Source organism: Eubalaena glacialis, chromosome 2 (genome assembly GCF_028564815.1).
Source record: "Eubalaena glacialis isolate mEubGla1 chromosome 2, mEubGla1.1.hap2.+ XY, whole genome shotgun sequence".
NCBI lineage: Eukaryota > Metazoa > Chordata > Mammalia > Artiodactyla > Balaenidae > Eubalaena > Eubalaena glacialis.
Genome location: NC_083717.1, coordinates 60,223,777 through 60,238,017, shown reverse-complemented (window position 1 = coordinate 60,238,017; position 14,241 = coordinate 60,223,777). Strand labels below are relative to the sequence as shown.

General features: G+C 38.4%; 1 protein-coding gene across 5 annotated transcripts in view; it reads left to right on the top strand.

Moving 5' to 3' along the window:
• The window catches only part of SCAPER (S-phase cyclin A associated protein in the ER), a 473,441-nt gene that overhangs the window by 327,631 nt on the left and 131,569 nt on the right, over positions 1–14,241 (top strand). For all 5 annotated transcript variants that reach the window (XM_061181876.1, XM_061181877.1, XM_061181878.1 and 2 more), the window contains one exon: positions 2,671–2,786. In XM_061181876.1, the coding sequence (XP_061037859.1) occupies positions 2,671–2,786 (116 nt within the window). The remainder of the gene's footprint in view (positions 1–2,670; positions 2,787–14,241) is intronic.

Below are 14,241 nucleotides of genomic sequence, written 5' to 3'. Positions count from 1 at the left end.
GTTCAGTGGGTTGTGTAGACTTCCTGGTGGTGTGGACTGGTGCCTGTGTTCCGGTGGATGATGCTGGGTCTTGTCTTTCTGGTGGGCAGGACCGCGTCTGGTGGTGTGTTTTGGGGTGTCTGTGACCTTATTATGATATTAGGCAGCCTCTCTGCTAATGGGTGGGGTTGTGTTCCTGTCTTGCTAGTTGTTTGGCATAGGGTGTCCAGCACTGTAGCTTGCTGGTCGTTGAGTGGAGCTGGGTCTTCGCGTTGAGATGGAGATCTCTGGGAGAGCTTTCGCTGTTTGATATTACGTGGAGCCGAGAGGTCTCTGGTGGACCAATGTCCTGAACTGGGCTCTCCTACCTCTGAGGCTCAGGCCTGACACCTGGCCAGAGAACCAAGACCCTGTCAGTCACACGGCTCAGAAGAAAAGGGAGAAAGGGAAGGAGGGAGGGAGGAAAATAAAGTTATTAAAATAAGAAATAAAATAAAATTATTAAAAATTTAAAAATTTAAAAAGTAATTAAGAAAAAAATAAATAAAAGAAAGAAGAAAGCCACCAAACCAAAAAACAATTCCACCAATGATAACAAGCGCTAAAAACTACACTAAAAAAAAAAAAGAAGAAACCGACAGGCAGAACCCTAGGACAAATGGTAAAAGCAAAGTTATACAGACAAAATCACACAAGGAAGCATACACATACACACTCACAAAAAGAGAAAACGGAAAATATATATATATACCTATATATAAAAAAAAAGGAAGAGAGCAACCAAATCAATAAACAAATCTACCAATGATAATAAACTCTAAATACTAAACTAAGAGAAACATAAAACCAGAAACAAATTAGATGCAGAATGGAAACCCCAAGTCTACAGTTGCTCCCAAAGTCCACCTCCTCAAATTTGGGATGATTCCTTGTCTATTCAGGTATTCCAGAGATGCAGGGCACATCAAGTTCATTGTGGAGATTTAATCCGCTGCTCCTGAGGCTGCTGGGAGAAGTTTCCCTTTCTCCTCTTTGTTCGCACAGCTCCTAGGGTTCACTTTGGATTTGGCCCTGCCTCTTGTGTGTAGGTCGCCTGAGGGCATCTGTTCTTCACTCAGACAGGACGGGGTTAAAGTAGCAGCTGATTAGGGGGCTCTGGCTCACTCAGGCCAGTGGGAGGGAGTGGTACAGAATGCAGGGCGAGCCTGCGGTGGCAGAGGCCAGCATAACGTTGCAACAGCCTGAGCCAGCGCCATGTGTTCTCCCGGGGAAGTTGTCCCTGGATCACGGGACCCTGGTATTGGCGGGCTGCACAGGCTCCCAGGAGGGGAGGTTTGGATAGTGACCTGTGCTTGCACACAGGCTTCTTGGTGGCTGCAGCAGCAGCCTTAGCGTTACATGCCCGTTTCTGGTCCACGCTGATAGCCGCGGCTCATGCCCACCTCTGGAGCTCAGTTAGGTGGTGCTCTCTCCTCGTGCACCCCGAAACAATGGTCTCTTGCCTCTCAGGCAGTTCTAGACTTTTTCCTGGACTCCCTCCTGGCTAGCTGTGGTGCACTAGTCCCCTTCAGGCTGTGTTCACGCAGCCAACCCCAGTCCTCTCCCTGGGGTCTGACCTCCGAAGCCCGAGCCGCAGGTCCCAGCCCCCACCTGTCCCAGTGGGTGAGCAGACGAGCCTCTCAGGCTGGTGAGTGCTGGTCGTTACCAATCCTCTGTGCGGGAATCTCTCCGCTTTGCCCTCCGCACCCCTGTAGCTGCGCTCTCCTCCGTGGCTCAGAAGCTTCCCCCCCGCCAACCCCCATCTCTGCCAGTGAAGGGGCTTCCTAGTATGTGGAAACTTTTCCTCCTTCACAGCTCCCTCCCAGAGGTGCAGGTCCTGTCCCTATTCTTTTGTCTCTGTTTTTTCTTTTTTCTTTTGCCCTACCCAGGTACGTGGGGAGTTTCTTGCCTTTTGGGGGAGTCTGAGGTCTTCTGCCAGCGTTCAGTAGGTGTTCTATAGGAGCAGTTCCACATGTAGATGTATTTCTGATGTATTTGTGGGGAGGAACGTGGTCTCCACGTCTTACTCCTCTGCCATCTTGAAGGTCTCCACTTTTTTTAAAAAAGGTACACCTAACTGGTTAGATATTAGATTATCTTCTATTGCTGAAGAAGAAAGTTCTAGCAAAGGAAATCTTTGTGGAAGTCAGTTTGTCTTGTTAAGTGGTAATTAACATTACAAAATGATCCAGTTTTTTAAAGTGTTGCTAAAAACTTCTGTATGAAATGACTTTTTCCTATGCTTGGAGTGCTTCATCCCTTTCCCTTTTCTTTTGCCTGTCTCAGAACCTCAACTTTCTCAGAAAAGCCTATGCTGACCCTTTCCCCAATATACAGTTGATTCCCCCACTGTTCTCATAGAGCACCTTTCCTTTTTCTTCAGAGTACTTATTATAATTGAAATTGTTTTATTTATATTTATTTGATTAATGTTGGTCTCATCCACTAAATTTTAAGCTTCATGGGGGACAGCAAGTATGATTTTTTGTTCACCACTTTTGACCTATAGTTCCCAGCACTGAGTAAGCATTCAATAAGTGTTTGTAGAATAATTGAACCAACAGAATATTTCACACTACAACTAAATATTTCATTTGGTTATAATTTTATGCCTGGGAAATGGGGCTAATTTCTTTTTGTATTTCTGTTTAGAATGTGGCAGATCAGATTGCATTTCAAGTTGCTGGTGGATTAACAGCCCTTGAACACATTCTTCAAGTAGTGGTCCCAGTCACAAATGTGAACACAGTTTCACGAATTCCTCCTAAGTAAGTATAGTTTTTTAATCTGTCTTTCACGTTTCATTTGTGAGTCATTTCTGCCCTATGGTTTCCATATGGGGGACCACAGGAAAATTGTATGTGTATTCAGGCTTGAATAGCAAAAGCTTACACTCCCCATTAGGGAGAAAAACAGAGGTGCTCGACTTCATTTACAAAACTCAAATTGAGCTTAAAAAGCCTTATGAAGGAAATTTCTTTGGTTTGTGACCTTTTCTAATCCTAAATCTAGAAGAACTGATGAACTTGTGAGAAGTTCTAACTGCTTACAAAATTTGAACAGAAATGAATAGTAATAACAGCTAACTTTTTGTATTGCATACAAAAAAGGAGGTAAGTACATTGACAAAGGCCTGAGCTGTGAAATTTGAAGAAGTCCCTAATGTCCAGGAAGAGCAGTCTGAGGCCAAGACTGACATAGTCTAGAGTCCCAGCCAAATAGTTGGGAAGTGGATTGCAGTTTGGTCTTTTAATTGCAAATTGCTCTGTCGTAAGGATCATGTGCAGCCTTTAGACCCAAGATCTACTTTCTTATTCTTTTAAGTCACCCTTTGGTCCCTGGCCATCTAGGATGTAGTAGCTGACAGCATTATTTCAGAAGTATTGTATTCCTGAGTTGTAACATGCACAATTCTTGTATATTTTGTGGAGACTCTTATTTACAGGGTTTAAATGAGAAGTTTTGATAAAAGTTCAGTTATATCACTGAGAAACTTTTAAATATTTAATTAACTCTGCAAAAGTGAGTGCTTCATTTGTCCGCTGGATACAACAGAAAAAAAAAATTCCAAGAGTATATTATCTTTCTTCCTGAGAGACATTTTGTAAAATAGAAATAGCGCCAGCTTTGGAGTCAAACAAACCTGAATTCCAGTTTTACCTCTGCTGGTTACTAGTTGGGAGAATTGGGACAAGTGCCTTAATCTTGTTGCATCTGTTTCCTCATTTGGTCAAACAGGGGTAATCATATTCACCTCACAGTGTGGGGATCAGTTGAAGTAATAATGTATGTGAGAGTTCTTTGTAAACCTTAAGGTGTTATATAAATATTAGGTGGCAGTTTTTAAAGTAGTAATCTTGCCTGGTTTAAGACAGTGTTATCTATTTGACGTGAGAGATTTCTAAGTACAGACTTTGATACTGAGTTAGTTTGGGTTCTTTTGCAATACTGACAAAGTAGAGATTAATGAAAGAAGGTATAGGTGTCCTTTAAAGTCAGGACATCTTTCTTTGGAGCAGAAAACTGTACATGGGGCAGTTATAGCACACATATAGATGTTCTAACCCAGAAGAGTTGCTATTCCTTATCAAAGTAGACTTTATTGACAGTGTGTTGCTTGGCATGTTGTCAGCACTCAATGTATATTAATTGGCAGAGAGAGAGAGAGGAAGGAAAGAATGAAACACAGTAAAATGTTTGAGATAAGAAAGGAAATGGCATTTGATTCTTTGGGACAGTGCTTTTCATAACTGTTAATAATTCATATCGTTCATCTTAACTGCACCTGTAGTTTTTGTTTTGTTTCTTTTTTGGTTTTGTTGTTGTTGTTGTTGTTTTGTTTGTTTTCTGGTAGGCTGCAACACGCATGACCCTGAGCTCCCTTAATGGTAACCTAGATGAAATGCCTGTTTCCCAAAAGCTACCTTTGTCATTGTGGCAAAGGGCATGTTCTGGTGCTTATTTGTGCCTCTTGTTTAGGGAACAGAAGAGGTTTCCATAGTTCCCAAAAAGACCTAAGTAAGAATTAGCACACCTGCTTTGGAAAGGAGCCATGGAATCCTGAAAGTCCAGATCAATGCTTCTCAGCTGGCCACAGTGCCAGGATTGAGAGTTTGTTTCTTCATCTCATCTTAGGCCAATAGGCTTGTGTTTTCAGCCAGGTACTGCTTACTGAGTGAGGCCAGCACTCAGGGCTGTGGGCATCTAACATTGACTCTTAAGATTCTCCTGTCCGTCCTTAGCACAGCTCAAGATCATGACTCTACTTTCTAAACTGGCCTCACTTCTCCGGGCTAATGAATTAAGGTTATGCTGCTTACTTGGAGACAGGCAAGAAAAATGCCACAAGTACATTAGATTTAAATGTAGACTCAAAGCACAGCGGTGGGCCTGAGTCAGCGACTTTTTCATATTCCTTCTAACTGCTCTCTGGCCTTGGGACTTCCTTTGCTCTCAACTTGCCCAGATCCTCCCCTTCTATCCCTGTTGAGCTCCCAGCCCTCGTCATCATGAAACTTCTGCCACCTTAGCACATTTTGTTTTCTGCCTCCTGTGGCATTTCATGGCTCTTACCTAGAGAGACTGTATTTTGTTTTTTGGTTTTTTGTTTTTTTTTTTAACTATCCAACAATAGTTCATTTTTCTCAGCAATAAACAGGAAAAGATTTGAGAAGTTGCAGCCACTGTCTAGTAACATTTATCATGTGGATTACCTATGACTGCAAGCCTAATGTTTCACTGCCCCTGCAGCCCCAGAGCTCTGTGAGTGGAAAAACCAACTCCCTGATCCTCTTTCCTCACCACTTTGCCCATCTTCCTTTTTACTCCACATGGCACCTCAGCAGTTGTTCTATAATTATTGCTAGGTAACTCCCTCTGAGTGAATATTTTGCTTCCAGCAGATTTTTTTAGTGTGAAATTGAGAATTATACCCACTTATGAAAATTTAAATTTTTGAAACCTTTCTGAATCTTCACTGGGTTGTTTTTCTTTTTTTTAGAAACAGAGAAAGCCCATAATCCTGCTTGAATCCTTTTCAAATTATCATTGGTTAGGTCCCATTTGTTTATTTTTGTTTTTATTTCCATTATTCTCAGAGATGGATCCAAAAAGATATTGCTGCAATTTATGTCAAAGTGTTCTGCCTATGTTTTCCTCTAGGAGTTTTATAGTATCCAGTCTTACATTTAGGTCTTTAATCCATTTTGAGTTTATTTTTGTGTATGGTGTTAGAGAATGTTCTAATTTCATTATTTTACATGTAGCTGTCCAGTTTTCCCAGTACCACTTATTGAAGAGACTGTCTTTTCTCCATTGGCTATTCTTGCCTCCTTTGTTGTAGATTAATTGACCATAGGTGCATTGGTTTATTTCTGGGCTTTCTATCCTGTTCCATTGATCTACATGTCTGTTTCTGTGCCAGTACCATACTATTTTGATTACTGTAACTTTGTATTATAGTCTGAAGTCAAGGAGCCTGATTCCTCCAGCTCTGTTTTTCTTTCTCAAGATTGCTTTGGCTATTCAGAGTCTTTCGTGTTTCCATAAAATTTTTTAAATTTTTTTGTTCTAGTTCTGTGCAAAATGCCATTGGTAATTTGATAGGGATTGCATTGAATCTGTAGACTGCATTGAGTAGTATAGTCATTTTAACAGTATTGATTCTTCCAATCCAAGAACACGGTATATCTTTCCACCTGTTTGTGTCATCTTCAATTTCTTTCATCAGTGTCTTATAGTTTTCAGAGTACAGGTCTTTTGCCTCCTTCGGTAGATTTATTCCTAGGTATTTTATTCTTTTTGATGCAATGGTAAATGGAATTGTTTTCTTAATTCTTCTCTTTGATCTTTCACTGTTAGTGTATAGAAATGCAACAGATTTCTGTGTATTAATTTTGTATCCTGCAACTTTACCAAATTCATTGATGAGCTCTAGTAGTTTTCTGGTAGCGTCTTTAGGATTTTCTATGTATAGTATCATGTCATCTGCAAACACTGACAGTTTTACTTCTTCTGTTCCAACGTGGATTCCTTTTATTTCTTTTTCTTCTCTGATTGCTGTGGCTAGGACTTCCAAAACTATGTTGAATAAAAGTGGTGAGAGTGGACATCCTTGTCTTATTCCTGATCTTAGAGGAAATGCTTTCAGCTTTTCACCATTGAGTATGATATTAACTGTGGGTTTGTCATGTACAATGGAATATTACTCAGCCATGAAAAAGAATGAAATAATGCCATTAGCAACAACATGGATGGACCTAGAGATTATCCTACTAAGTGAAATAAGCCAGGCAAAGACAGTTATCATATGATATCACTTATATGTGGAATCAAAAAAAAAAGATGCAAATGAACTTATTTACAAAACAGAAATAGGCCCACAGACATAGAAAACAAACTTATGGTTCCCAAAAGGGAAAGGGGTAGAGGAGGGATAAATTAGGAGGTTGGGATTAACATATACACACTACTATATATAAAATGGATAACCAATAGGGGCCTACTGTATAGCACAGGGGACTATGCTCAATATTTCGTAATAACCTATAAAGGAAAAGAATCTGAAAAAGAAGATATAGATAGATAGATATAGATTTATAGATTATATAGATAAAACTGAACCATTGTGCTGTACACCTACAACTAACACAATATTGTAAATCAACTATACTTCAATTAAAATATATATATATCAATTATTACTGAAAGGACTTGGTCGGGAGATGGTATTCTAAAATCAACCTTTTTAACGAATGTGCTCCAGTAAAATTGTTTTCAGTGCCAAGAAAGATCACCCTGAAACAAGACAATTTTCTTTCTTTTTTTTTTTTTAATTTTTATTGGAGTATAGTTGCTTTACAATGTTGTGTTAGTTTCTGCTGTACAGCAAAGTGAATCAGTTATACGTATACATATATCCCCTCTTTTTTAACAAGGCAATTTTCATTTCATGTTGTATCTACTTTTGGAATGACTCATGTTATTCTGCCTCCTAATTTTACTTGGAGAAAACAAGTACAAAACAATGAATGACATATTCTAACCTTTTCTTTGGTTTAGGCTAATAACAGTTGTTTTACATAGCTTTTTTTTAAAATCAAAGTATAGTTTATTTACAGTGTTGTGTTAATTTCTGTTGTACAGCAAGGTGATTCAGTTATACATATGTACATTCTTTTTTATATTATTTTTCATTATGGTTTATCACAGGATATTGAATATAGTTCCCTGTGCTATTAGGACCTTGTTGTTTATACATTCTATATATACTAGTTTGCCTCTTAACATAGCTTTTAATATTTGAAAATAAATGGTAGTTTGTCATTTTCTTTGGGCAAAAAGAATGCCCCATGTTATGTAAATAAGAAGATGGATCTGCTGTGACCTAAACTTTGTGTTGTGTTTTTATAGTATATTTACATAGTGGCAATGATAACAGAAGTGAGAGTTGACACTTGCTGGCATTCCACATCTCCAAGCCCTTTTTAGGCAGCAGTAAATGTTCATATTTCATAAAGAAGCCAGCAAACCTTTTGGACCCCCAAAAATGATACTGGGCTGTCTTTCCCAGGTTGCCTTTTACTTACCTGGTATTCCTAGTTCTTGACAGGTACTCATGGACAAAAAAGGGGCCAAATAGTTAAGCTATTCTACTTAACTATTTTATTCTCTAAGCTGCTCTAGGTTGTTCTGTAGCAGAACTAACCAGCCCCTCTTTCTTCTCCATCAGCCTTGCTTCTCTTCCTCCATTGTCCCTCTGGACACAGTTTTTTTATATGGAAGTAGTCTTATCAACATGGAGCAGTGCAGACCACATGGTATAATAGAGAACAGACAGGCTCTGCAGTCAGATCTGAGCTTAAATCTCTGCTTTTCACTTGGTAGCTATGGGATAATGGGCTAAATTACTTGTTATAACAGAGCCTCAGTTAAATGGTAACCCTACCATGTAGGGTAGGGCTTGTTGGCTGCTAAAAGTGTGTGTATTTATTAAGTGCTCTGCACAAAGAAAGCACTTAGTTAATATCAGTGGGGTTTTTCTGGTAGTTGTTATTGTTTTGACTCCACTTACCCTACTTAATTAATGAACTTTAAATCCCTAAGTCTGTGTCACTTTGGGTTCTAAGAATCTATGATCTATTAATTTTACTTGGTCATTTGTTTTTTTCACCCTAAGTCCAAACTTCATCCTGGTTAATTTTGGCCCAGCCTGTCAAGATCCTTTTTGGATCCTGATTTGGCCTCTAGTTTAGTTTCTTTTTCTTTAACTTTGTGCCACTCCTGAAGTTGATCTGTAAAAGATATGTATCTTCATCTAAATCATTGAAGAAATATCAAACAGTTTAGAGAATAGTCCAATTTAGCACTTTATTAATGTTGCCAAGTACTCCATTTGTTGTGTTATCTTCTCAGAGATATTGTAATTCCTTGGGATCAGAGACCATAGTAAATACATTGATTATAAATCATATGATATCTTAATAAATATCATTTGAATACATGAATGAATTCGTTTTCTGAGACAGGGAAGTAAAGCAGTAAAAGAGCACACTGCTTCAAATACTTGACTCTGTGGACTTAAAATATGATCACATCTCAATCTTAGCCAAATAAGGCCCTACTGATTTTGACCACTCTGTTAGCTAGACTTAAGGCAATATTTTTTTATTCCATCTTTAAACTTCTGTGAATTTGTATGTCTTATATCTGTAACTGCTTTCCTCAGAAGGTCAAGGGGAACACTAGAACTATATTCTTGGTTGTTGTCCTTATCACAGTTTTAGAATCAGTGTACACAGGTTTATATAAGATTACCCCCGTTTTAATCTATGATGAAAAATAAATTCTTCCTGCTGCTGTGGCTTTTATAAAGTATACCTCTCTATTCATAACAAACAAATTAAGTTGCTTTTTTGCTTCTTTAAAGTATATACATTTATCTATCTAGTAAATCAGTCTCAGGTAGAACAATAGTCACTGAATACAGTAAAAATAAATAAATTTAGGATGATGTGAGGTAGAGCCTTGCTTACTAGGAAGATCACAAATTTACTCTCCAAAGTAAAATAACATAAACTTGTGCAATTTATCTACTTGGCAATATTGCGTTTGCTTGATCCTTTGAAGTTGGTGGGGAGGCAGAACTTAACATTTATTGAGAGCATCCTCAGTGCCAGTCACTGTGTTAGATGCTTTACGTGGCTTCCCTTGTTTACTCCTCACAGTCACCAGCAGCCACGTATGTGACCAGAAGCCATGTATGTGACCACTGCCAGAATGAGGGTCAGGAGCAATAATGTTTGGGGCATGACTGCAACCTGAAAGAGAGCCATGATACTCTTTTTTCAAAGAGTGTTTATTCTTTCCAAATGGCAGAGTGTTCAGAATTACTCTCCCATGATTATTGAGGTTTCATCCCTGAAGGTGTCTGTTCCTTTTTCTTGGTCTAGTGATACTCACAGGGTAGCGACTGATGCAGTTCATTTCACAGTGGAAAAGGGATATCCCGTTGTATACCAGAAGCAGGTAAATGACGTAGGGCTTCTGATCCTGATACCCAGGGAAACTGTTCTCTAGGGATTCCTTTCTTGGGATCAGTTGTATTTATGTATGGACATGGGAATGGGATTGCCACATCTAGGAACCATTTGAAATAGACCTTGTCCTTAGGGAACTTACAGGGAAATGAGGTGGGTTAAACTCTAAATATCATTAGTACTAGCCTGCTGTGTTACCTTTGTGGAGTAGCCAGCCTGGTGGTATATGTAAGCTCTTCATAAAAGGAACGTTTTGTTACGTATCTAATGTCTGCAAACTTAGTTTCCTCAGATGCCTGGCCTCATGTGCCTGGCCTATAGCTTGCTTCTTATTCTGGTCTCTTGACTCACTTGTCTGTTCTCTTTGGAGCTCATCTACTGTTAAATCTTTGCCTTTCTCGTCAGTTTGTAACACAATCCAGACTCCGTTAACCCGTTCTCACCATGAGCTTCCTTCCCTACTACCCTTTATTTCTTCTTGGCTTGTCATATTCACTTCATATTCGCCTCAACTCCATTCCGATTTGTTGTTCCCTTTTTCTGGGTGTTATGAATACTACATGTTCTAGGCATTGCAGCTGTGCCTCTTCTAAGCAGCTATATTTTATGCCATAGGATGTTTCCCTCAATGGCCATAGCTGGTTGAACCAAGAATGGACATTTGACTCAAAAGCAGCCAATCTATAGACCAGCCAGCAATATCAGACTTAAAACGCAGCCCCCAAAATTAAACTGGTCCAGTCAAGTTTCTCTCTCAGGAATTTGCAGTTGGAAAATTATAAAACTCCAACCCATTTTGTGTGTGTGTGTGTTTGAATTTGAAAAATCATGTAGAGTAACTTCTGGGATGGTCATTACAGGGCTATGTTCACTCCAAGTTTAGCAGGACTAATGAAGGCCAGTTGGGGGGAAAGGAGGAGACCAGAACTGCTTCATGAGAGAAAAGGGGGCTGGAAATGAGAGTAGGCCCAGTCCACAGAGCTGGCATTGTTCCTGCCCTCCTGAAGTCTGGTAGTTCATTTTCTCCTGGATTCACGTGAAAGTTCCCAACAGCCTTAGAGTAAATGCCTCTTTTTACTTGACATATTTTGAGTAAATTTCTGTCCCTTCCAACCTAGAGCCTGATACTTTTAAATATAAATATTAAAGATTTTTTAAAACTCTAGATTGGGTTGAAAATATGGGACTATGTTATAGAACCTTTCTTGCGACCTCATAGAATTGTTTTTCTAAATTCTTTCATACCAAGAAAGAATGAATGAATGCCCACATTTTAAAGTAGAAATAGAGAAAGCACGTTTTACAAGTTCTCTAGGGTATAGTTCTTTATGAACATTAAATGTTTCTACAAGCTGGGACTGGCTGAACTTTCCTTTTTTCTCCTAACCCCAGTTTGGAGACTCTGTATAGAAAATTATATACATTAAACATTCTGTCCTTGGATGCTAAGGTAAGCACACTTCAAGTAACATACTCTAGAGTGCAGAGCGTATTTTCAGGATCAAAGATTGGAAAACGTATTGTGTATTGTTCTTTAATAACAATACATAAGTTCTGCAAGAACAAGTAACAGTACTACTCATGTTCTTTATAGCCCTCAAGTGTTAACTTTCTTGGTTGGCCCTTGGGTCTCAGATTGATTACCTCATTATTAACTTTATAATTAGGACTTAGTTTGAATCCCAGTAACACTGTCTTATTTTTACAAAAACTAGAAGTATATTTTCTTAGACTCTGTTTTCTCAGACTTGATCATAATGGACCATAGTCCAACTTTTTAATAAAAAATATTTGTTCATGATGAACTTAATCATTACACTAGTTATCTTCTAAAATTAGAACCAGTTGCCTGTTTTGAAGCTGAGGTTAAGATGTTTTGAATGTGAGGAGATTGCAAGAGCAGTCACCCCCCCAACCCCCCACTCAAGTCCTGACAGCATGATGCAGCTCAGAATGTTAATCCTATACTACAAGGTAAAGCTTTATTATATTTTTAAGAACTGAATAATATGCCTTTATTTTAAGATTTAACAGTGCAGTTTCAACTGCTAGGAGAAAGATATAGCACTGGTAAAAGACAAATGATTTTTTTGTTAAGTCATTTTTATAGTACTTAAAAGAAGGAAGAAAAACGTTGACTTATTTCAGTTCAAGCTTTTTTTGGACTTGCAACTTTGTTCTTCTCAGGGAAACCACACAATATCTCCATATTATTAAACATCTATCCCAAAGCATGACATAGTCAAGTACCTGATGCAAGTTTCAGAGCATGGCATCATCCTATTCCTCTCTCTCTCTCTTTCCCAATAAGAAATGCAAAACTTCATTCTAGATGGGGTTGTTGTTTTACCAAATTTCACTGGTAGATGCTGGATTCATGTTTTCTGATAAAATTTGCAGTTTTGAAACTTTTTTCTTAGCCCAGTCTACATTAAGGCATTTTCTTTCCATGTAGAAAGTTCTCAGGTAATATTTTGTTGGTTGAACATTTTTGGTTATGTTTCTACTTAAGAAAATCTTTAACTTGGACTGTCACTGTTAAATAACTCCTGGGACGTTACTCACAACTTATTTGAGGCTCTAACTTGCTTGCTATTTACTTTACACTAATGCCTTCTCCAGGGAATCATTTTCATAAAGCCTAGCTATTGATTCAGAGATCAGGTTATTGCCTTACTGAAAGTAAAAGTTCATATAAATAGTTCTCAGCATTGACATTTGAGTTAATATAAATACAAATCTCTCTCGGTTTTTCAAATTTATGCATTCCAGCAAAGATGGTTGTAAAGCTAATTTCTATTAAGTGAATCCTATTTTCTTATTAATTTCCTTCTAAAATCAGCAGTGTATTTCTGTGAGGAAAGTGTCAATGCACTAAACAATTGAGGTAGAGTTTGTGACCAAGTCCTTTGGTGTTCTAGACAGTGTAACACAGCAGTCTTACTGAAATGCTCTGTAGCACTTTCAGAATTATGAACTATGTAGCACTTTGCTAACTTTGTAACCTCTTTTCTTTTGTTACCATCTGGGACTTAGATTCTTGAGAAACACCTAAATAGGATGAAGATTATAATATCACATTTTACAAATATGTACACAGTCTAACACATAATGTATTTTAGGCTAAAATCTACTTCTATAAACATATTCACTTTCCCACTTGATTAGTTCTAGAACTGAAGCCAGGAATATCTGTATTTAGAATTAGAGAAAAGGGAATATAATGCACTAATGGATTAAACTCAGCTGGGATTTAGAGTCAGAGCATTAGAGTTCAAATACCAGCTTTGCCAGTATTTAATGTGAGACCTGTCTCTTAAGACCTTATTGTGCTGTAGTATTTTTCATCTGGGAAATGGGGGAAAGATTTCTATCTCACAGGGTGGTTGTGAAGGTGAAATGCTAATATGTAGGAAAGGGCTTTGTGAATTGTCACACTCTAGCATGGGATACCAGTGGCACTGGGTCAGAATGCGGGATTGCCCTGCACACTGCAAGGTGTATAATATCCCTTGGCCCATTAAATACCTCTGCCCTCAGTCGTTGTGACAACCAAATATGTTATTATACCTTTCCACACATACCTAGGAGGTTGGTACAATTCTGATTGAGAGTTGTGTGCTGAGCAGTAGACTTGTGGAAATAAAACATTGTCCATACCCTCAGCGGTCTCATTCATCAAGAGGTGAGCTAAACAGGGGAAGAGGTAATTTAGTATGATGTGCTAAGTATAACTATAGAAGTATGCACCAAGTACAGAGATAACATGAAGGATGGAGTAATTAACTGCCATAGGAGGACACAGAATCTTTCCTGTAGGATATGCCATCTAAATTGGGTTTTAAAAGATAGATTCAGAGTTTGCCAAATTAACAAATCCTACTAGGCAGAGAGCACAGCATGTGCAAGATCGTGGAGGCCTGAAATAGTAGGATGTGCTTGGGAAGCTGTACACATTTTGATATTCTTAGGACACAAATGTTCTAATAAGAGGAAAAAATATTAGAACACTGTCAGTACAATATCAAAAATAATTAAGTCTGAGTGAATTGGACAAAATGACTAATATAGGGAAAAGTAAAAGGTATTTATTCCTTATTTATTTCACATTTTGGCAAGAAAAGTTTATGTCTATTTCATTCACTCATCTTTCTATTAGTGCTGCCACTACCTTAATTTAAGCCCG